General features: G+C 37.0%; 3 protein-coding genes across 3 annotated transcripts; 2 read left to right on the forward strand and 1 right to left on the reverse strand.

The window, feature by feature from the left end:
* Positions 1-1,605: 1,605 nt before the first annotated feature.
* epor (erythropoietin receptor) lies at positions 1,606-6,737 on the forward strand. Its single transcript, XM_053515299.1, has 8 exons — positions 1,606-1,830; positions 2,423-2,561; positions 3,081-3,253; positions 3,337-3,488; positions 4,066-4,219; positions 4,324-4,405; positions 4,559-4,646; positions 4,912-6,737. The coding sequence occupies exons 1-8, from the start codon at positions 1,743-1,745 to the stop codon at positions 5,650-5,652; spliced, it is 1,617 nt and encodes a 538-aa protein (XP_053371274.1). The 5' UTR covers positions 1,606-1,742; the 3' UTR covers positions 5,653-6,737.
* Positions 6,738-7,256: 519 nt separating this feature from the next.
* swsap1 (SWIM-type zinc finger 7 associated protein 1) lies at positions 7,257-10,615 on the reverse strand. Its single transcript, XM_053515144.1, has 2 exons — positions 10,253-10,615; positions 7,257-8,134 (listed from the first exon to the last, which is right to left on the reverse strand). The coding sequence occupies exons 1-2, from the start codon at positions 10,508-10,510 to the stop codon at positions 7,571-7,573; spliced, it is 822 nt and encodes a 273-aa protein (XP_053371119.1). The 5' UTR covers positions 10,511-10,615; the 3' UTR covers positions 7,257-7,570.
* Positions 10,616-10,777: 162 nt separating this feature from the next.
* Positions 10,778-22,071, forward strand: znf653 (zinc finger protein 653). Its single transcript, XM_053515381.1, has 10 exons — positions 10,778-11,247; positions 11,384-11,421; positions 12,880-13,167; positions 13,413-13,915; positions 14,105-14,288; positions 14,523-14,598; positions 14,864-14,975; positions 16,421-16,535; positions 17,145-17,244; positions 20,201-22,071. Exons 1-10 carry the CDS (start codon positions 10,952-10,954, stop codon positions 20,376-20,378), a joined length of 1,890 nt encoding a protein of 629 aa, XP_053371356.1. The 5' UTR covers positions 10,778-10,951; the 3' UTR covers positions 20,379-22,071.
* The last annotated feature ends 934 nt before the right edge of the window (positions 22,072-23,005 follow it).

A 23,005-nucleotide genomic window follows, 5' to 3' on the forward strand; every position in this document is an offset into this window, starting at 1 on the left:
TTAAGATGTTGAGGTTCTCTTTAGGAATGACAGGGATGGATAAAAGCTTTGGAAGGCCAAGGATCAAGAATAAGTCCATCAGAACCCATGGTAAATGTTTTGGAGATAAAGTCAGAGAGGTCTACTGAGGTGGTTTGAACACGTTCAGAGGAGAAATTGTGAATATACTGTATCAGTAGAAGAATGCTGAGGTTGAAACTGCCAGGAGGAGTTCTAGAGGAAGACCAAAGAGGAGATTTATGGATGTAGTGAGAGAGGAAATAAAGTTACTTGGTGTGAGAGAAGAGGACGCAGAGGATAGGGTTAGATGGAGGCAGATGATTCACTGTGGCGAACAGCTGAAAGACAAAGAAGGAGTAATAGAACACAATTAGTTTTGTAGCTCTCAGTGGCCAGCAGCAATTAAGCAATTAAATATTAAGCAAAAGAATAAACAAAAGATAATTGAACTTTAATATAAATATAACAATATAAACAACAGAATATTGTATGGGACCTTTCTGCTAAATAAGGATGTATTGCACTAATAATAATAATAATAATACCTTATTATATGGTTTGTACATGGTATGTGCAGTATACACATACTATGCTTATGTTTATGTATAGTAATTAATTTACCACATACTTACATATGGGCAGGGGTATCGCTGTGGTTAGGATGATGGTCTTTTGATTGAAAGGTCCCAGGTTTAAACGCCAGAGCAGTTCAGGGCCCCTGAGCAAGGCTCTTACCCCGAAACTGCTCTGATGTGCTATAAGAGAAAAAAATGTAAGTCACTCTAAATAAGAGTGTCTGCCAAGTGCTGTGAATAATAATAATAGTATACAATAACAATATCTAACAAAGATGATTGTTTAGTGTGAAGTATAAAAGTGAACCTTGGATGAGGGAGGCGCTTATGCTTACTAACTCAATTTTAGTCAAATGAAACAACATAAGACATGATAAATATATTTTTTTTTGTTGTTGTTGTTTCTGTTTTGCTCTTAAATAGAAATGTAAACTTTTTCCTTTTGCCTAAAAAATGAACTGTATGGTGTTTAATTTGAACTCAGCAGCTTTACGGTTCAGTGTGAGTGTCAGTATTAAGAGACGAGGACGTGCTTGAACAATAAGCTGGATTCTGGCAGTGTTGGGGCGTTTTAATTTCACTTTATCTCTGCGTTAAAGCGGCTCTCGGACAGGCGATAACGTTCGCTGAGCGCAAAACAAGCGCGTCTGATAGCTGCTGATAAGACGACACGTTACACACTCTCTCTCCTACTCTCACTCTGTACACTCTGTACTCTTACGTACTGTGTATCTGAGCCTCACACTGACCACGCTCTCTCATTCACCTACACACACACCTGTAGACTTCATTTACAGTTCATATATACTAGCGTAAAATGCCCATATTTTTTATTAAACGTTTGTCTGTGTCTGTGTGTGTGTGTTTAAAAATAGCAAGGTGCGACATCATCACGTGCGTTGTGTCTAACCACAGGTTTTGCCGCCATAACAGACTTTACACGTTCAGCTGAAAGCCCCGCCCACAAACAAAGTGAGTTCTAAAGTCCCGCCTCCGCGTGACTGTAAAACGAGTAAACAGTTCTGTCGCGAGTATTCGGGGTTTATCTAACGCGCTGCACGCGCGGTATCTCAGACACAAGCTGGACAGAAGACAACGCGTCAGGCAACTGCGTAATTATGCAGAGGAACAGAAAGTGGCACCGCTTTTGCTCTACACGACCAAAAGATGTCCAATGACAGGATAAACATACTGGTGTTGTGCGCACTTTCTTTGGCTTTAGTCGCGAACGCGGGACAAACTTTTGAAAGCAAAGGTAGGGCGAGACGCATTACTTTTTTAAATTGTAGCATCTTTTTAAAAGGCCAAGTTCAAGGAAATGCCTTGCTATTAATGTTGAACATATACTTTTCATCTAAAGACATTTTTTCATGAAATTAATTTGATTCACATTAACATCAACATCTAAAATCATGAAGCAATAATTTATTCTTAATTCATTATGAGATAAATATCAGTCAGCCCAAACTATGTCTTTACACAAAAAAGAGTTTTTACACAAAAAGAGATTTTTATTTGAAAATAAATGAGACAATTTGAAATTGTTCCCGACTCAGAGGTCACTAGATAAAGAGCACTGGACTAATGTAAAAGCTATGTCAGTGTCAGTGCTATAACAGTGTTGATTGTTTAGAAATGTTATCATTTTCACATGAAAACCATGTGGTCTTGAACATGGAAGCCGTACATTTCAGGAGGCTTTTTTATGACCCAAATTCCACCTTTTCTATAGAATGACCTATATACCCTATACATTGCACATGAATTTGTTTTGTGCATCATTGTTTTCATTAGGACTTATTTATTAGTTTATTAATCACTAATGCAAATAAAATCTCATCTGACAGTGATTCAGTTGCTTCGTGATGAGCCGGAGAACATTAAATGCTTTTCTGAGACACTGAGGGATTTCATCTGTTTCTGGGAAGGAGAGAGGAAGACCAGTCACCACGGCCAATCCACCTTCACCTTCATTTACCAATACCAGTAAGTTAACTGTTGGATAAGGCTGAATTTAATAATTCATAACATCTAACCAAGTATCAGGTTATCTAATGCGAAAGATCATATCCATACATTTTCTGCATTCTTTTCAAATTTCATACAACAATTTTCATTATGTAATATATTATGGCCCAAAACCTGAATTCAATCTACGTAGCATTTGGTATGTCATCCTTTTGCTTTAATGACAATGCCCTTGACATTGCTGGCATGGACTCCATGGTCCATTTTAGATTAAATCCATCTAGCTTCATTTTGGTCATTATAACTTTGCATATATTTTAATAGCAACCTAGAAAAAAAAGAATCTTTCAAAATCAGATATTCCAGATATTTAACATTTGCTTTGTTTTAAGTATTTCATTAGTATTTCCTTCTTTTTTTTAATCCCAGATTTTTAAAGTGGTGTCAGACTTTTGGACTTTTTGTACTTAGACCTAAAATCCATTTATACAATTGTATTCTATGTGAAGATGAAACTAATATGTCCTTTGTTTTTAGGAATGAGAACAGCAGTGTGTGTGCTGTGTCTGAACTGCCTATACAACAAGATAGTGGTAAAAGGTTGTTTCTCTGCAATATCCCCAAAACTCAACACTTCGCTTCTCTCCGAATACGTGTGTTTCAGGGGGGAAAAGAACTCTACAACCGCACCCTCTTTATTGACCATGCTGGTGAGTTCACACAGATTAAGAAGATTTTAGACTCTCTGTTCTAAAAGTCACCACGTTAATAGTTTTCTCTTGCTTTTCACCAGTTTTACTGGATCCTCCTGCTAACCTGACTGTAGTGAGCACAGAGAAACAAGGGGAACTGATCGTGAGCTGGCTGCCTCCTGCTATAAAGTACATAGATGACAGTTTGATATATGAGATCAGATATGTGACAGAAGGGAGTCCTATGAGGAAGGTAAACATAAACATGTTCACATTTTTTACATTTCACTTCACAAAGGCATTCTTAAAACATATCAAAAGTGTTAAAACCTGGTAAATTAGATGAATTCACTGCTGTCACATTTGGAACTGAGCCCTTTTGAGTCACATGAACATTTTAGTAAAAAAAAAAATACACACACTGTTGCTACTAATATGAGCAACTTTTCTTTCAGAACTTAGTGTAGGCTCACGATTAAGAAGAACTATTATTAAAGTATTAGCAATAGGTGGAAATCATCTTGATAGCCTAATATAATGAAAATAGTTTCAAAATAGATGAATTATTTTTAGCTGCAGATAAAAAAAAATCAGTGCATCAATCCATATCATCCAACCATTATACCAGTAGATTTTAGAATATGGCACTTTTAATCCTTTTTACTAACAAACACACTCTTAGTGGAATTAAACCTACAGTATTAGGATGTCCGTCTTCCACCAATGTACTATTTTCTTTTTTTTTTTTGCGTTTAGTATCACTAAAGAAACCACTTCTATTAATATGGATAATTAGCATAATACATTGTAACCTTTGTTTTCCGTTTCAGGAAATAGTAAAAGCCAGCACAAAGTTCACCCTGCGTGGCCTTCAGCCAAGCAGCAAATACAAGGTGTTGGTCCGTGTCAAACCTGACGGCATCACCTATGATGGTTACTGGAGTGCTTGGTCAGGTCCTGAGTTCGGGACTACATCCCCAAGTGGTAAATGCTATTTAAGCGCTGTTTAATCGCTCCGGATTCAATTTATTGTTGTGATAGTGACCTTGCTCTTCTTATTCTTATTCAATACTTTTCTTCCTTACTAGACCCTTTGATTGTGGTACTGGTTCTCATCATCTCTCTGATCCTCATCTTGCTGTCTCTTACTGTGCTTCTGTCCCACCACAAGTCAGTAGGATACGTAATATATACTATGCCTGTTTTGTCCTATCATGAACAATAAATTAGTGCAAATGTATAATAAAAAGTCCAGCACAGAACCTAAATTAGAGCGACAATATAAAACGGTACCTTATGGAGAGTTGTTGTGAACCATTGCAGATTCCTGCTAAAGAAAGTCTGGCCTGCCATCCCTTCACCTGAGCACAAATTCCCAGGCCTTTTCACAGTCTACAAGGGAGACTTCCAGGTACTAATCCAGTGAACTAATATTGCTGTTAACTATTTACATGCAAGCAATTTTAAAGCACAGACACACTCAAGTTATGACTAGCAAAAACTGTATATGATTTTAATTTCCTTTCAAGACATTTTTGTCATTTATATACAGACATATTAGCTAACTGCAAAAAAAGTAACTCTACCTGAATAGCTTACTTTTGTAAAACAATAATGCTTACCTTAGAAGAAACTTTAGAGAACTTTGCATTAACTAATTTTGATTGGACCCCCAGGAGTGGCTTGGCCACAGTAGTGGCAGCAGATGGCCAGTTCATATCTACACCGAGGAGCTTCCTTCCTCACTGGAGGTGCTGTCTGAAGTCAGTCAAGCACCATCACTGACAAGTCACACATATTCACCGAGGCCAGAAGCAACGGCTGACTTCCTGAGACAAGAGCCACAGGCCATATTAGAAGCAAACAATCAGTTAGAAACGCAGGACGTCGATGCAGGTTTGATTGATAGATGGCAAGAACCTTCCCACAGCCACTGGTTTATGGAGCAGCTAAGGGCTTTTCAAGAGCATCCAGAGATCCTCTCCCATTCATCACTACTCGAATCACAAGACACATACGTCACCCTCAACCAGAACTCTCAACATACGCGAGGAGAAGTGCAAAGGGACGACAGCTTTGAGGAGACCTTGCCGCTACAGGTTCTCTTTGCTAGCAAAGGGTCTTCCTTGACGGCTGCCTCAGATTCTGATATTGGATCCCTCCCACAAATTTCTGGATCAGGAAGACTTTCATCACAGTCCAGTCTTGAATACCCAAACCACACGTGGCCTTCCAAAGGTCCAGGATATACCTACATGGCTGTGGCAGACTCAGGAGTCTCCATGGACTACAGTCCAATGAGCTTCAGCAGAATAACAGACATGGGTAATGACACTATCTGTGCCAATGAATACAAAAATGAGATTCCTGGACACAGGCGACAACTTATTAGTCAACCTATCCACTTTGGCTACTGATTAAAAAACTTTCTGCATAATAAATCAAGTAAAAATGATGTCCAAGTATGAACTTCTGGAGAGTCATGTGCAAAAGACTGGATTTTTGTGCTCATGATGATGGGTCCCTTCAGTGCTTGTTTCTGAAACGATCAGAAAGACAATAAAACAATCAAGGAATGGACAGTAAGAATATCCCCGAGACAGACTCTCTCCCCTGAATTAATCATAAATAAGCTAACTTTCTTCTGTACTATATTTTTATTAACCTCAGGCAGCTGTTTTTTTTAATATATATATATATATTTTTTTTACAAAAAAAAACAAATACCACTTGTAGTGTTTGGAGAGAGATGGGAGAAAAAAATGCCAATTTTAAATGATAATACCAAAAGCTAAGGTGTCTAATTGTGTAAATAACTTGATCTTCCAGTCTGTTCTGCATGGTTTGCATCTGTAAAATATTGTGTTATGTGTAGACTTGCAAAAACTTTGGTGCATAATACAGGTATCATTCAGAAACCTATATAAACCTGTTTACTGCTGCAGCTGACATGTATCAGTTTGTCAAATGCCATTTTAAGGCCTGTAACCTTAGAGACATATAAACTATATATAAAGACAACTTGACTAAATTCATACAGTTCATAAAGTCACATAAAAAATATATTTGCAACCTTACATTGTTTATTAATAAAAAAATCATTAATTTTTAATAAATATAATTTTATAGATTAATTAGAACCTACTGTAAATACTACTGTAGCACTCAATCATATGATATTTTGAAAAAAACAGTTTATAATTATGAATATTTTTTTTTCTTTACTAAAACCTGTCAGGTTTGGGTTTTTTGTCTGACAAATCAGTTTTAATTACTCACAGCATAAACTACATTTAAAGAAACTTACATTTACAGTAGATTGTGTTTTAGGCTTTTGTGTTGTTTTTGCAAGTCAAAAAAAAGTAATAAAAAAGCATCTATTACATTGTACATGTGAAGCTTGCTTACATAAGTTCTCCAAATTTGAAGTGTAATAATTTGAAACTGTTAAAAACAAGCATTCCTATATTTTCATATAAAATAAAGATGCAAATGTTTTTAAGCCCGCTTGTGGAAAGCCATAATATTTTAATTGATTAGGGGTTAGAAAAATATTTAGACCAAAGTCTAATACAGATTGTTCTATTTCAGTTTTCACAATATCAATGAATTGTGAGAAATGAGTTACAAGAAAGCTGTGTGAAGTTTGGGTTCATTATTTAAATACAGTAATCTCTTAAATCTGTCATAAAATGAGGTTGAACAATGCTTCACAGCAGTTCTGTATTTGGAAATTAACAGAATTAAATTTAAAGTGAATGAGCTTAATTTTGAGCAGTCACATGCTCGCACGTTGTTCTTTCAGCTGCTCCCATAAGGGGTCAGCATAGGGGTCATGTTTGTTTAGATCTTTATATCCACTGTAGGCATCATAAATTACAGTATAGATTTGCTCACAAAACACCAATATAGTAGTGCTGCATGTTTTCAAAAGTTTGATAATTGTATATTTTACAAAAATACATTATTTTATTTTCTTATAATGTTTAATTCATAAATTGTACAAAAAGGTGAGATAAACCATTACAATAAACATTTTTTACATGTTAATATTAAATATATAATGCTCTGCTGCTTTCAGGCACTGATTAACAAACATTCCTTATAAAATATATACATGCATAAACAGATATGTTATCCTAAAAGTTCTGGATTCTGTGGCAAAATTTATCACTGTCATATCACTCAGCTATAGTCTGTTTTCTAAGCAACAAGTTTCCAATTTAATTAGGCTTTATTTGCTGCACTGTATCTGAGACTGCAGCATAAAAAAAACTTTTTTTTAAGACTTTTGGTAGTATAAAACCAGTTAAGTGTGGTAAACCTTGTGATTAGTCAGGTTTTATTTCCACACTCAGAATGTTGGACTTGGTCCTCTATTGGTGTACTTTCTGGCCTGAACTCCAGTGTTCCATTAGGCTGCAACACCACGCGCCACTGTAATCCAAGACATCTCTCTCCATTACCTAACCCCTCAACTTGCAGTCCTGTACCCGAGAGATACAACAGCCATGCATTTTCCACCTCTTCATTTATCACTTTGTGCAGGTTGCACCTCACTTGAAGGTAGCGCTCCAGTACTAAGAGGACGGAATCTGGAGCATACACGTCGCCTCCTTGTCCTTCCCCCTCAGGCTGATAAGAGACAATGACTCTGCATGGGGGTTGTTGGCATTTCTCATTTCTGGCTCTGAGGAAAGTAGCAGTGTCATGGAGGAGAGCAACAATGTGAGCAGCTGTGCTCTGAGAATCTTGCTGCGGCCTGTCCTTAAAATAACGCTCCACTCCATCTATGATTAGCAAGGAAGGAAGCGGTGCGGTCTCAGGCACCAGCTCATGAAGGGACGCTATGTCCTCCAGAAGCTCCTCTAATGTCTTAGGATAAACAAACCTGATTTTCTAGAAAGGAGAATATTAAAGGGAGAAAAAAACACTATAAATGGCTTGAATATAACAATACAGGAAAGTAGCAGTGTCAGGTTAAGCACATCATTTGTTGTCAGCTGTGTAAAAGGTTTATAATAGATTCTGTCTTTTTCTTTAAAAATTATTTAATCAACAATTTAGTCTGTTTAATTTTTCCTTATGGTTAGATTTTTTTTTTTTACTTTTTTGTATTTTTTCTATTGTATACTATTCTTAGCTTTTATAATTTTCAAAATAACTACTACAAGTTTTAGAAAACTATATAAATAGACAGACCGATAGTTTTTATTACTATACAAAAATACTTTTTGTATTTTGTTTTTTTATACTTAACTTAAATGTTATTTAAAATAACTTATGAGTTTTATATAACTATATACAATGACAGATGGCTAGACAGTTATGGAACATGTTATCAAAATTGTAACTATTTTGAACAAGAGAACGTAAAGTAGCATCAGTTGTAACGTTTAAACGCTAAATAACGTGTACGTATCATTTTAAGTGTGAAGTATGCTGCATTTAATTCGTTTGTTGCATTCTACAAGCATATCTGTCCTAAATAATATTCAGTAGGCAGATATTATACGAATTGGGGCGCAGGGTGCGTCGGTGCATCTGCGTCTCAGCCATGACACCGTTAAAGAATTCAGTGGGACACCTGCGAATGAAAGAAGTAATTTTTACGGCGCTGTCAGATAACTGAGGATATTCAGGCATCATGCTCAACCAAAATGACGGCAGAGAGGAAGAGCTATATAAGTCTCTTCAACTAACTGCTTCGCCATGTCAACTGGAAGGTCTTTTCCTGGGCAGATAAAGGGATCTCTGACCCAAGCAAATGAACTGAAATCCTCAGTGAAATAACGGACGAATTGTTGTTTAAGTCCCTCTACATGCTGAGCGACTGTATCAGTCAAAGGAGAGATATTTATCCCTGTCTCTTGCACACAGTCAGCGAAGTTGGGAAACATGTCAACATTTTTATTAATCAGACGATCACTGTATCATTTAAATCTGGTGGCCTGTGGAGTCCATGTAAGTACTTATTGTTAAATTGCTGCTGGTCATGAAGGGATGGACATAGTCAGCAACAATGCCCATGTAAACTGTGGCATTTAAAAAATGCTTAATTGGCCCAAAATGTGGAAAAACTATCTCTCACAACATTACACTACCAGTAGCCTGACCTATTGATAGAAAGCAGAATGGACCCATGCTTTCATGTTGTTTACGCCAGAATTTTCAAGAATTGTACAATCTTCTATTGTCTAATTTTGTGGAGCCCATGTAAATAAAGTGTAACCGATTTATTGTTCTTAAATTGGAATGTGGTCTTCTGCTGTTGTGCATCAACAGCATTGTCATGTTTAAATTCATTTAAATCACTTTTTTTTTCCTATTCTGATGCTTGGTATGGATTTCAGCACATAATTTTGACTCTTGACCATGACTATATACCTAAATGCACTGAGTTACTGTCATTTGATTGGCTAATTAGATATTTGTGTAAAAGAGCAGTTGAACAGCCACTCATGAAGTGGCTGGTGAGTGTATACATGGGATCATTTAAATGTTTTTGCCTAAGAAATGTCCCTGTATCTGCACTGACAATGTGATTGCAATGTCAGTGCAAAATATATATCCAAACATCCCAGAAACACCGCACTAACTAACAAAAGAACATAACGCTAAGCACGTCAACAATACTTTGACAAACATACACTTGTTGCCCATTTTATGAGGAACCCCTGTATATCCATGCAGTTATTTAACCAGCCAATCATGCAAATACATTTAATTAAATTTTATTTGTATAGCATTGTATTTGTAAATAAAGGCCAAGACCATTAGGTAACATTCATATCAAACATCAGAATGAGGAAAGTGTGATCTCTGGTGTCAGATATGATGGTTTTTGAGTAATTTAGAAACTGATGATCTCCACAGGTAAAGATACTTTTTTTTAATTTAAAAAATGAAAAACAATAATCTTGTCGTTTTCCAGTCTTAAGTAAACTTACAGACTGATAAAACATGGTTAAAAAAAAGAAATTACATTTTAAGCCCTGGTTTAAACTTTAACTTTACCTTCAGAATTTCGGGCTTTAGAGATGAATCCTGTACAGTTACTGGAAGTCTCTGAAATTGATTCTGTGTGAAAAACAGCACTTTGTATGCCATTTCTGAGGCTGCAGTTAAAGCTGTCAGGAACAACAGAGACCTGTTGATGTTTTCATCTCCAACCACCAGAGTGCCGCTTTCCGCCTCGGAGGACAGCTTTATATCCCTTCCTGCCTGTACCAGTGGACCAAACCGCTGCAAAACGACACTCAGTATGTCAACCATTTTATTTCACAAAAAACAATCCATATAAGGTATTTTCACTACATGAAATAACAAACGAGTGAGCTAGTGTATAGCAGGTTAGCCACGTTCGGCACCAGACGCTTGTTTTCCCCGCGCACCGCCCACTTTACTGTGATTGGGCAGGTTCAAGAGAAACTCTTTATTTTGATTGGATATTTAATGTGTCATTGCTGCGCGTGGTGTCGTCGCGACTGGGTGGTTAAAATTATTTCTTAACAAGCATAAATTGATGCTTTATGTGATTTCGATATTAACATTCCGAAAACTCAAACAATGCATAACGAACACGGTCGTGTGTGAAACTTATCACTTTATATTCTGGACAAAAATAAACCTACTTCCTTTAAAGGTGCTGTCGTACTTCCGCTCAGATCAAATCCCTTTAAGAAAAACCACAACAACTGAACAGCTGATGTAAAGATGGCGACTCTCTGCTCGGAAGTGACCGCTAGTCTGAACTCCAAAGACTCCGAGAATGAATTCCATGCCATTTTACGGCGGTGCAGGGGTCGCCCCAGGCTGTCGGACACAGACCGAGCTCGGAGACGACTCGAATCCCGGAAAAAGTACGATGTCCGAAGAGTGTACCTCGGGGAATCGCACAAGCTGTGGAGCGACCTGCGGCAGAAAACCTGCCTGAGCGACGCGGGACTCGCTGAGTATTTAATCCTGCTGAACTCGGCTTACGGAGACAGATACCAGCAGAAGTACAGCGTGTGTGTGCAACATGTCCTCCCTGTTGATTGTAGTGTTTTGACTGTTCCAACCGCACAGTGGTGTAGAATTAAACATAGACATTTCCAAGTTTGAATCACAATATACTGCTCTTATCTTCTGTTCTTATCTTAACAGGAAGAACTTTCCAGAACTGTGTAGAAATCAGAAAAAAGGTAAATACTTCATAAGGCGTAATGCATAAACATGCACAAAAAGTTATCACAAATCAAAAAATGTAGGCACTCAGAATAATTGAAATGGATTAATCAAAATCTCTCACACACTCACACATACACAAGGTCTGTATACAGGGTCGCGGGGGGACTGGAGCCTATCCCAGGAGACTTAGGACTCGCACGCTCATTCATACACCATGGGCAATTTGGGAATGCCAATCCGCATGTCTTTGGGATGAAACCCGATTACCCGAAGGAAACCCACCAAGCACGGGGAGAACATGCAAACTCCAATCATCATCGAATCCAGACCATGTTGGAGCAAGGTGACCGTGTTAAAAACTAAGCCACAGATTCGTACATGGTATAAGTTCACATGTTTGGTCAACATGTTTACTTTTGTTGTAGGTGATTAGAAAATCAGAAGCCCAACAGAATGGCTAAAACACTTAAAGAAAATCAGCTCCTATGTAGATCATATAATCTGACAGTGCATGCGTCCTTGGGGTAATTAAGGACTACCAGCTGTCTTCCTCTCTAGCTGTCCACCTGACGCTGTCATGCAAAGTTCTCATTCAAATATTGGAACAATCTGGGCGTTTCTTTCTACTGAAGCCACTTGAGTTGTTGGTGGTCTTTTTGTTGCTTCCATCAGGGTGTTGCCACAACAGACTGTCTTATCTGCACAAACTTGGCATAGGTTTTACACCAGTTGCCCTTCCTGGCACAACTCTCCAATTTTATCTGGGCTTGGAACTTGCGCTGCATCCAGTTGCTGGGGTTTAGGCATTGGGTAAGAATTGAATCCGGGCCTTCCGCATGGCAGGCGAGAAACCTACCACTGAGCCAGCAATACAAAGGTCACTTGACTGCTCAGATTCAGTCAACTTAAAATTGCATTACTGCCACTTGTGCACAGCAGGTCTTCCCTCATTTGCCTTATCTTCATCCTTTTCACCTGATCCAGAATTCAGGTGCAACACTTGCTTGCAATCTCTTCAAGTTCTCCCACATCACTCTCTTTCTGAATTCCATTTACTGGCTTCCTATGCTGTCTGTAACTTACATTAATTTGGCTTGCTTTAACCCACCATTTCTCAAAGTATAAGGCAGACCTGTATTAAGACTCTGTTGTGGGCATGAAACTACATAGTAGAGAGAACTTCCCTTTATTGTCAACTTTTTTTTTAATGTCCAGTGTGTATTTTTTTTTGAGTTTTTTAAAGTGATATTTTTGATTTATACACATTTCCTCACACATATCAACCTCATTTCCGTAATTGTTTAATTCCGTAAAGCTGCTTTGCAACAATGACCACTGTTAAAAACCTCAATTTATATCCTGAGCTATTGAAGTAGCATGAGGATATGATTCTAATGGTGTGCTGTGGTAAGTCTCTCTGAATAAGGGCACCTGTTAAATGCTTAAACTATCCATTTATTTTTTTCTTGTAGGGAAGAAGGTGGCTGCCACAAGCTTACACAGTATAGTGAGTTGGTATCAGGAGCACTGCCAGATGTGCTGTCATGAACCTGAGCTGCGGTCTGTGGAACCAATGCTGGGCCTGTCCACAACAGTGCTCTGGCAGTGTGATGCTGAACATTCGTTTACTCAGCATATTTCATGGCCTGTGGGAGGCAGTAGCGAGTCTGACGAGGATGACACCAATAGGCAGCCAGAGCCAGAGCGAACGAGTTTTCAGACTGCAGCAACAGCTGTGAGCAACCAAAAGCTCTTGGCAGGTGTGGTTGTAAGAGTAATCATAAATCTAAGAAAGCCCAGCTTTCTCCTAAACGCAGTCAAAGAGGAATATTTGGCTTACACACACATACAGTACACACCGTTATTTATATTTAAATAACTCTAGTCTTGTTTTTTTATGTTTAAAACATTTCAAACTGGAATTCTTTTAAATATTACTCTGATGTGGCAGTGCAGACATTGCTTCATCATATAAAAATGTTTTTGTTTTGTTTTTTAACAGAAGATGAGCTTGAGAGTGCCACAGCAGAGGTTGCTAAAGTATCTCAACGGATGTCCTCAACTGCTTTTAGTCAACTCCCAGAATCCCATACTGAAGCAGTCACATCCTCACCCTCCCTTGGAGAGCAGGTCATGTGGGAATCAGAACAAGAACGGGAGTTGTCCGTGGCTAGTTGTGAAAATGAAGTGAGAGATAACCTTCCTTTTGTAGAGGAGGCATGTGACTTAAAGCCTGAAATGTTAGGTGGTCACGCTTCTAGGACAGATAGTTATGAGTGCGTGGTGGTCACAGCTGCTTTGAAGGAAAGCCTGCATAGACCAGATGGAGCCAGTCATTTGACGGGGGACATTGAAGAAAATGAAGCACAATCAGTCTCGGGAGCTGGGACCGATACTCCCACAGCGGCCACTCCAGAACAAACAGATCTGTATGAAACTCAGGCAATGCAGAGCATGGTGAGGGGCTGTGAGCTACCAGACCAGCATGCTACACTGCAGGGCTCACAGGTAGGCCACTCTGAGGGTATGTTAATGCTGGATTATAGAAGGAAAAAAAAATGCAGCGTTGTAGTGTTGGTCAGATAATTAATTTAGAAGTCTAATTGCAAGCCAGATTTGATTCTGATTGAATAATTGATTGATTGATTTTACTTTGCTTCATTGGTTCCTTCCTGTATTAAATTCACTTTTCTCTAGCTGATCATAATCACAGGATCCAGTTATGAAGCGATGACATCTGAAGGCATTCAGCTGAATGTGGGTGGTGGAGATGTTGAGGGAGTCACATGCACAGTAATAGAGGGGGTGGCTTACAATCAGATGTGCCAATCAGATGTGCCAACTTTCCAGAACAGCATTTCACATACAGATACCATGACAGGTATGTTGAGCTGTACTCAATTTGAAGACATATCAGGAGTGGCACTACGGTTTCTGTAGGTGCTCTCTAGGTACTCAGTAAATTTTTTACTTCACTTAGCCTGTGATTAAAGTCACACTAGTGACCATTAAAGCAGTGCTCTAGTGCAACATGTGATCTTAAAAGTAACTTTTTAATTCTATATACTGTATATGTTTAAAATATAGTCTTACAAAAAAAAAATGTGATTTTCAGATCTGAGTGAGAAGCAGCTGTTGGAGCCCAGTGAAGAATCACGCAGTCAGAAAAATGTTCAATGCTCCCTCAGCAGGTCTGTGTGGCTCTACAGAGGGTTGTACAACAAAGTGAGATTTCTGAGTCATTGCCTTTTATAATCATGAAGTGTACTTTAAACTTAACTTTAAACTTTCTGTTTGCCTTATCGTTAAGATTGTTGAGATTACCTTTTTTATTGAGATGATGCTGTGTTTTAAGGCCTGTTGCAAAGGCATCAGTGCTTGTGCCTTTAAAAGAGTAAGACTTATGGATGAAAATCATGGGTGTTTATTGAGGGTGTGCATATATACAACTTTCAGGTCCAAGAGAAGTCGTCAGGGTCCAGTTATTGAGGCAGATGGCATGCTAAAAATGTTCCACTGTCCATATGAGGGCTGTAGTCAGGTTTATGTGGCCCTCAGCAGCTACCAGGTGAGAAGCTAACTAACACTGTTGTGATGCTACACGGAATAATGGGCAACTTAAGGCATGCTTGAAGAACTCTGCTTATGACTATCAAGTAAAGAGTTTAATTTTGAGTAAGGAAATTACTTTAATTCACATAATGTGTTTTATTGTTTGTAATTAATTGTTTCTGATACTTACTGGAATAGGAAGTAGCCTAGTTATTTGGAAAAAACCAAAGCTTTAATTTATGGGTCATTAACCTTCACTTATAAACACTGAGTAACTTCCTGCATTTATTAGTTACGTAATGTTCTTGGGTTATTTTATTGCTTGGCTAAATGGAAAACCTTTTAGTTTACCATAAAAGGTGAGGCAAAATAGTGTACAAGCATTACTTTTTTGGATTTCATTGTGCTGTAGTTTTAAGTAGGGCATAATATCCCTGATATTGGTACCTGTAACTATGGGTTTTTTCATGGTTGAAATAGAAAACATCCTTAAACATTATGGATGTTTAATTTTACCAAAAGAAAAAAATGCAGTAGCCTGAAATGATTACCAAAAACATTAGTTCAGTCTAATTAATGAGCACTTGGGTTTGAACCTGCTATCGAGGTAAATAGCATTACAAGTTAATTTTAGTAATAATCATTAGGAATTTAACAATACCAGAATCAGTATTGGTCTGATACTGTGCTCATGTACTACTACAAGTAAAAGTATTCCGAACTGATGCCACTTTAAGACGGAGCCTGATGCTCAGAAGGTGCAGAACGATCTTTGATGAATTGAGGGAACAGTCCAGTCAGCTTGTGTTCTCTCCTCTCCAAGTTTGAAAGTTAAATTAATGTGCTAGCTTGCAGTGCTTTTCTCTCTAGTTCTACTTTATAATTTATGTTATAAATGTAATGTACAGGAAATGAAACTTGTTACATTATAGGAATGGTGCTACCAAAGCTGGCATTCTCTAAAATCCTTGCCTTCCAAATGTTGGCAGAGGTGGTAGATGGATTTCCTTCTTCACAGACTTAATTTGTGTGTAAAAACGTTTAAAAATCATTTTAATATAGTGGGTATAGGGAAAATACAACCCCAAACAAGCAAATTTATATAACTTTTTTACAGGGCCATTATTTATTATCCATAATACTATTAACCCCACCCCCCTAATATTTGGTCCATTTTTCTTTACAACAATGCTTCAGTTTTGTTTAGGTTTTTGGGCATTCACTTTATTCAATTTTAATTCTTTGGCTTTTTAGCCATTCTAATGCAGATTTAATTGTGTGCTTTGGATTTTGGAATTGTCCTGTTGTATGACCCAATTCCGACCAAACTTTTTCTGTCAGACAGATGCCTCTAGGATACTTAGATACTTACAGTGCTGCATAGGATGCACATGTTTAGTTGGTTTCCAAAAAAAAAAAAAAACTGTAAATGGAGTTGATCTGTGGGTCTGTCTGTCACAGAACCATGTGAACCTGGTACACAGGAAAGGCAGGACAAAAATGTGTCCACATCCTGGCTGTGGGAAGAAGTTTTACCTATCTAACCATCTACATCGCCATATGATTATTCACTCGGGTAAATGCACTTACATTTCTGCTTATGGTTGCGTACACATTTCAAAATATTTTCGTAGTTGATGAGACTTGATGAAAATTAAGTTTGAGACTGGGTTTAATCTAAGTTGAGCTGGGCCCTTCCTAACATTAAATTGAGCTGCAGAGATGCAAATTCCTACCTTCTAGATCGACATTTACATGACATATGCATACAACACACCCCAGTTATCCTCATATACATTTAATTTGCATTAAACACACCCTAATATATGTAGGTACTGTGATTGTTGAAAGTAGTCAGCAGGCTATTGATAGAGGACAGTTGTTTTATTTTTATTTATTTATATTTATGTGAATAGAGGTGCTTCTGTTCAAGGTCAGTAATTTTTGTTTATAATGGTGTTATACTGATGTTTATGTGATGTGCAATTTGTTTATTTTAATTATATTATTTAACAAGATTTACTGAGCCGTTGTTGACCTGTTAAATGTTACGCTTACATTGACATGCCTTCTATTCAGATTATATATTTAAAAAACAACAGTGTAGAATTTATAAATGCTTATTTTGCAAATGTGTTCGTACGGTTTGATTACTAAGGGCTGCTGTTAATTATGTTTTGTCCAGGAGTGCGAGACTTTATCTGTGAGACGTGTGGCAAGTCTTTCAAACGCAAGAACCATTTAGAGGTGCACAGACGCACTCACACAGGAGAGACGCCATTACAGTGAGTGTAACATGATCTCGTTTAAAGACCTGTTTTGTGGCAGTTTTTGTGGACTTAACATATTTTAAACTGGAGATGGAATTCACCAGTCACCTCCCAATACGATATCAAATTGAATTGTGATTCTATAAGTATCACGGTTTTTATGAATATCCTGATTTGATATTACATCCCCTCCAGTGTTTGTTACAATTTTAAATAAAATAAAAAAGTTTAGTAATTAGATGTAGCCTGTTCCTTATAACATTAGTTTTATTATTTACAAACAGAGGTAAGTATTTAAACAATACAAAATAACTTAAAATACAAAAGTTTAACATTTAACTTAAAACTTAATTAAGCAAATTAATTATTCTAAGTCTCAAAACTCAACTTGACATTGAGTGCTTTTAACGCATACGATTTACAACTATCTTACACTTACATTGTTTTAAGACCTGGTGTAAGGGTGTTTGTGTAATCAGTGAGGTTAAGAGTAATTTGCTCACAGAATAAAAAATGTATATATTTTTTAATGTGCTTTATTTTTGATAATGTAAAGCAATAAAAAGGCTTTTCTGTTGCGCCACTTGGTAGCTTTTGTGCTCGGTAGAAGATCATTTATATCTGAGACTGATCGATGGGTCACCAGTCATGTCCATTCAAACTGAAAACCAGACAATTCTGATCACTGGTCGATCTACCAGTTAATCTCTATTATAGAATATAATAGAATAAAAATATATATATATATATTTTTTTTTGAAATTACAGGAACCAACATGAATACATGGACCACCAGTCAAAAGATTCGCAACTCATAAGTGAATAAATCTTTTTCCATGTATCAATGGCTTTTTTGTTTATACATCATGCAGTATTACTCATTTACATCACAATACAATAAAAGTGAACACGCAGTCACATAGACACACAATGTACAGTTAGGTGCATAGAACAAAGATGTTTTTTTATGGCATTTGCCCTCTGTACACCACCACATTGAATTAAACATTGTCACAACAATGTCAGTGAGGTCAAAACTTTTAGCTTTAATGCATGACGTTGGACAAAAAAATGGGGTATTTAGGGATTACAGCCATTTTCATACACACGTTTTGGGAGGGGCTCATTAATAATGGAATAAATGGCTAACAAGCAGTTGCATGGCCAGGTGTAATCTTTTTTTTTTTTTTTTTGTTACTCAAAAAATAAAAGGCCCAAAAAATAAAAGCAAATAAAAGGCCTACAGGCGGTTTTAAGTGTTCCATTAGCATTTAGTAGCTATTGAACACGCAAGTGAAGATGGCCATTATTTGGCTAAAAAAAAACAGACCAATAGCAAAACATTGGTATTAACATTGGAATTACCTGTCAAGCTCAACAAATGGAGCTTGCCAGTAGTTGTCTTCCAAATGGTCTGAAAGACAACTACAGTACATGACCACAATTCTCTATGACGAAGAAGAACCCTTTCACAATATCTAGCCATGTCGAGAACACTATTGATGAGGTTTTTGTCACTTCGCTACAAGGTGCAAACCACTGGTAAGGCCATATAAGACTTTGCCAGAAAACTGTACGAGATTCTTCGGACTGATGACACCAAACTCCGCTTTTACAAGTATAATAAGAGAATAATCTGGAGAATAAAAGAGACAGTTTATGATCCAAAGCATAGCTTATTCATCAGCAGGATGAATTTGTGTTGAAGTGTATAGGGTTATACCTTCTGATCAGATTTGGCCAAATGCTACAAAACTGGCAGGACACTGTTGATATTGAAAATGGATAATGACCAAAAACATAGTGTTATCTATCCAAGAGTTTTTCAAGACAAAGGTTATTTTCCACTGGCAAAATCAGTGACCTAATATCAACCCAACAGAGCATGGTTTTCACTTACTAAAGACAGAAAGACCCACAGCAGCAAAGGAAAGGCCTGATAAAGCATCTCAAGGGAGGATACAGAAATTGGTCATGTCCATGAGTTTCCAACTTCTGGCAGTCTTCAAAATGTATGGACTTGATTGTATGGATGTGTATATGTAAGGGGTGTAATGGTTTAGTACACGATGCTAGGATCGGTGCGCTTTATGATTTGAGTAAATACAGTATACTGAAATTAATGTTTTTAAGCATTAAGTGAATGTTTCTTCAAAATGCTGTAATTTAATGTTTTAATTAAAAATACAATATGTATGAACTGATCAGCCATAAAATGATGACCACCTACCTAATATTGAGTTGGTCCCCCCCCTTTGCCAACAAAACAGTGATGTAAAACAAGTGTCACCTATTGTAATCAGCATAAATTTTAATAATATAGTCCTTGTCATATTAGCTACAGCTGCTATAAACTTGTTACAAGGTCACCTGAAAGTGGGTGGGATATACAAGACAGCAAGTGAACCATTTTCCAAGTCGATGTGCTGAAAGCAGAAAAAAATTGATAATGGTAAGGATTTGAGTGGCATTGACAAGGGCCAAATTGTGCCACTTTATGACTGGTTCCAAAACTCTAAAACTGTAGCTTTTGTGGGATGTTACCTGTCTGTAGTGGTCAGGATCTACCACCAATTGTATGAGTTTAATTTATGATAAATGGGAGATTTTTGCGCAAATGAAACATATTATGCACACTGTTGTTAATTGTAATACCCCTTATAGACCTTCACCATAACAGTCCGCTGTGTTTGTAGCTATTGCAAAGTTATCTGTACGTTCATACTTGGACATAGGGGTTTGCAGACTTAAAGGCATAGATAACATCCTTACAGTTTGAGTTTCACACAATGGTTGAAATTATGTACTTTCCTTTTTTATGAATGTAGTGTTTTTTGCTGCACTTAGTCGAAGAGAATGTTTATTAGTAAGTTTGCTTACGAGATTACAACTGCTCAATAATAATATATTTGACTAAATCATATGTCATGGTTCTGAACCTGTATGTAAAACTGAAGCTTTATCCTTTCAGGTGTGAGATCTGTGGTTATCAGTGTCGTCAACGGGCTTCACTTAACTGGCACATGAAGAAGCACACATCTGATGCACAATTTAACTACACCTGCGAGCACTGCGGCAAACGATTTGAAAAACTCGACAGTGTGAAGTTCCACAAGCTCAAAAGCCACCCAGACAGACAGGCCCCTTGAAAGGAGTGGGGAAAAAAGCACAAAACAACATAACATAACATAAGGGCATCTGTTTTATCCGTTTTATCTAAACTAGTGCTTGGTGAGCAGAGTGCACTGTTTATGGACTGGGTGCTCATGAAATGCTGATGGGGAGGAAATAATGAAACAGAATGAAGAAAAGGCCTAAAAAGAATTGTGGTCTAAAGAGGCCATAGCATCAAGTTTGTGTGCTATAAGTAAGTGTGCTTGTTTCAGACTTTTTTTTTCGTGTGCTGTGCTGGTCACAGCTTCCATTCACCCATGAATGTTGCATGGTTTTAAAATGTGTCTGTGAAGTATTGTTTACAAAGTGTTTTGTATGCTCAGTCTTCTGTAGACTAAAGCATCATCTTAAGCTTTATAAACTGTTTAATTTGTTTGCATTTAAACAGATTTTGTGTTTAATTTTTATTATCAACATATTTTTAGGAAGAAATTAAATAGAGAAATTCAATAATTACATAAATACTGTAGTTAAAAACAGCTATTCTGTTAAACATTTAACAGGTTAATTTTTGCATCCTAAAACTGTAAGTCCGTTGCCTGTCAGCAACGTTTCCAGGATATCTGCAAAATATACTGTACTGCAATCCTAAAAAGAGAAAGCATCTTTTTAACGAAGTAATGAAGGTTTCAGTATGCATATGCATACGACTTACCTGTAGCAATGAGTAAAAAGTGAAGGACCGTCTTTGTTTCACATTTGTGTGTTTAGGATATTTGGGTTGACTACGCAAGGATAACCTCAGATTTTAAAGTGTATCGAAATAGTTCAGTTGTTTGGGCCTGAAATATTACAAATTAATTTTGTCAGCCTTAAAAGCATTCGGGTTTCATTGGCTTTGAAGCTTCAGGAAACTAAAGCAGTTTTACCAGAAGAGAATGCTTATTAGAACCAACATTGGGTAATATATGTAAAAAATAAATAAATACATACATAGACATTAGTGTGAGTGGGACAACTAAATTCATGCAGTGTTGTCAAATGAGATTACAGTTAATCTTTTTGGTTGTACGCGCCATGAGCAAGCATGGTATAATCAACAGAAAAAAAGAATAAAAGCGACCATAGCAACTGTAAATGTGAGGGCTCCAGGGGATTCTTTAAAGATTTAACCAAGTACCATAATATTTGTGATTCATAACCTGTCTACCTGTGACAGGAATTTAATGCCTGGCTTTTTAAAGGTTTTTAACCTACTATATATAACCATATAACCAAATTCAAAAACCAGAGGAACACAGTGTTGACCTCTGTCTCTGGAGCAGTCCGCATATGCAAACTTAGGAATATAAAGAACTTTAAATTGCTCTGGATCTAAAATCCATATTCAAATCTCTCCAAACCGGTTTGCCATTACAAGAAGCAGCTCAGACCTGTTGAGGTGCCAATAATTTTTAATTTTGCAGAATAAGTTGCATTTTGTGTTAGAACCATACAGTATGTCTATACAGTATGTTAAAGCTCACAATGTCACTGGTTGCATGTTCATTTTATGCAGTTTATATTTATTGGGAGTGCCAATAATTGTTTAACGGTTGTGACTGTGTAACTATTTTGTTGATCTTTGCCTTTTAATTAGTAAATTGTGCAAATATGTAGGATTTTTACTGCAATGCAGACCAGCATTGAATGAAAGTGCTGAGCAAGACTGTGTTTAATTTGTTATAATTGGTCTATTTTTTGTAATAAATTTGTATTATTTATTAATATGCTTCTTTATTTAATTTTGTTAGTTGTCATAGTATGCTGACGTTTTGAGTACTTTTAGATTTTGGAGAACTGTCTTTTCTCTCTCTCTCTCTCTCTCTCTCTCTCTCTCTCTCTCTCTCTCTCTCTCTCTCTCTCTCTCTTCTAAATACACTGAAAAAAGCAGATCTTTAAAGATCTTCCAGACCTTTGAAGCACCATGCTTTTGTCAGTCATTCGTGAGGTGTAAATATTATAACCAACAGTCTCTTAAAGCTGTTAATGCATATAGTGTTTACTGTCCATTCTTATTTTCCTTTTGCCAGAAAGCAGGAAGTGCTTTGAGTGTAACCTCACACCAACCTGCTAAATGTCCCCAAAGAGAACTGTATTGTTAATCTTACAAAGAAGTGACTATTACTGTACTTCTATTCTCAGGGGAAACAATTAACAACTATTATATTTCTCTTTCCTTTATCTGAAACCTTAAGCTTTTATCATCAGACTCATTTAATTTTTGCTACATCTAAGTACAGTACTTTGAATTGACAGTCATTGTGCTTAAAGGTCAAATGAGGAATATGACTAAGTTTCATGACGAAAGCAGTCTTATGTTTAATTTAGGTCAAACATGATTTATGAAAAAGCAGTTTATTCTGACTAAAAACTGACTATTTCCTCTTGTACTTTGCTACCAGTCAAAAGTTTGGACACACCTCGTAATTCCATGGTCTTCACTGAGATTTATTTATTTATACACTAAAGCAAGGCTGTAGTCATCTGGTTTTTATCTGGGGTGCTTTTAATTGGTGATTTTTGGGGCTGGTAACTTTTAAATGAACTTTTCCTTTACATCAGAGGTACGTTTTTTTTGCTTTCCTGGCATGGTCTTCATGAGACCCATATCCATCATGGT

This window comes from Clarias gariepinus, chromosome 16, assembly GCF_024256425.1.
Source record: "Clarias gariepinus isolate MV-2021 ecotype Netherlands chromosome 16, CGAR_prim_01v2, whole genome shotgun sequence".
NCBI classification, from domain to species: Eukaryota; Metazoa; Chordata; class Actinopteri; order Siluriformes; family Clariidae; genus Clarias; species Clarias gariepinus.

Bases quoted from the DNA above. Each gene is read 5' to 3' on its own strand.
- epor (XM_053515299.1), top strand. From the start codon at position 1,743: ATGTCCAATGACAGGATAAACATACTGGTGTTGTGCGCACTTTCTTTG. The intron at 4,406-4,558 runs GTCAGTAGGATA...GAACCATTGCAG, and splicing joins GTGCTTCTGTCCCACCACAA to ATTCCTGCTAAAGAAAGTCT. The intron at 4,647-4,911 runs GTACTAATCCAG...TTGGACCCCCAG, and splicing joins TCTACAAGGGAGACTTCCAG to GAGTGGCTTGGCCACAGTAG.
- swsap1 (XM_053515144.1), bottom strand. From the start codon at position 10,510: ATGGTTGACATACTGAGTGTCGTTTTGCAGCGGTTTGGTCCACTGGTA. The intron at 8,135-10,252 runs GTAAAGTTAAAG...TCTCCTTTCTAG, and splicing joins TAAAGCCCGAAATTCTGAAG to AAAATCAGGTTTGTTTATCC.
- znf653 (XM_053515381.1), top strand. From the start codon at position 10,952: ATGGCGACTCTCTGCTCGGAAGTGACCGCTAGTCTGAACTCCAAAGAC. The intron at 11,422-12,879 runs GTAAATACTTCA...TTTTTCTTGTAG, and splicing joins GTGTAGAAATCAGAAAAAAG to GGAAGAAGGTGGCTGCCACA. The intron at 13,916-14,104 runs GTAGGCCACTCT...ACTTTTCTCTAG, and splicing joins CTACACTGCAGGGCTCACAG to CTGATCATAATCACAGGATC.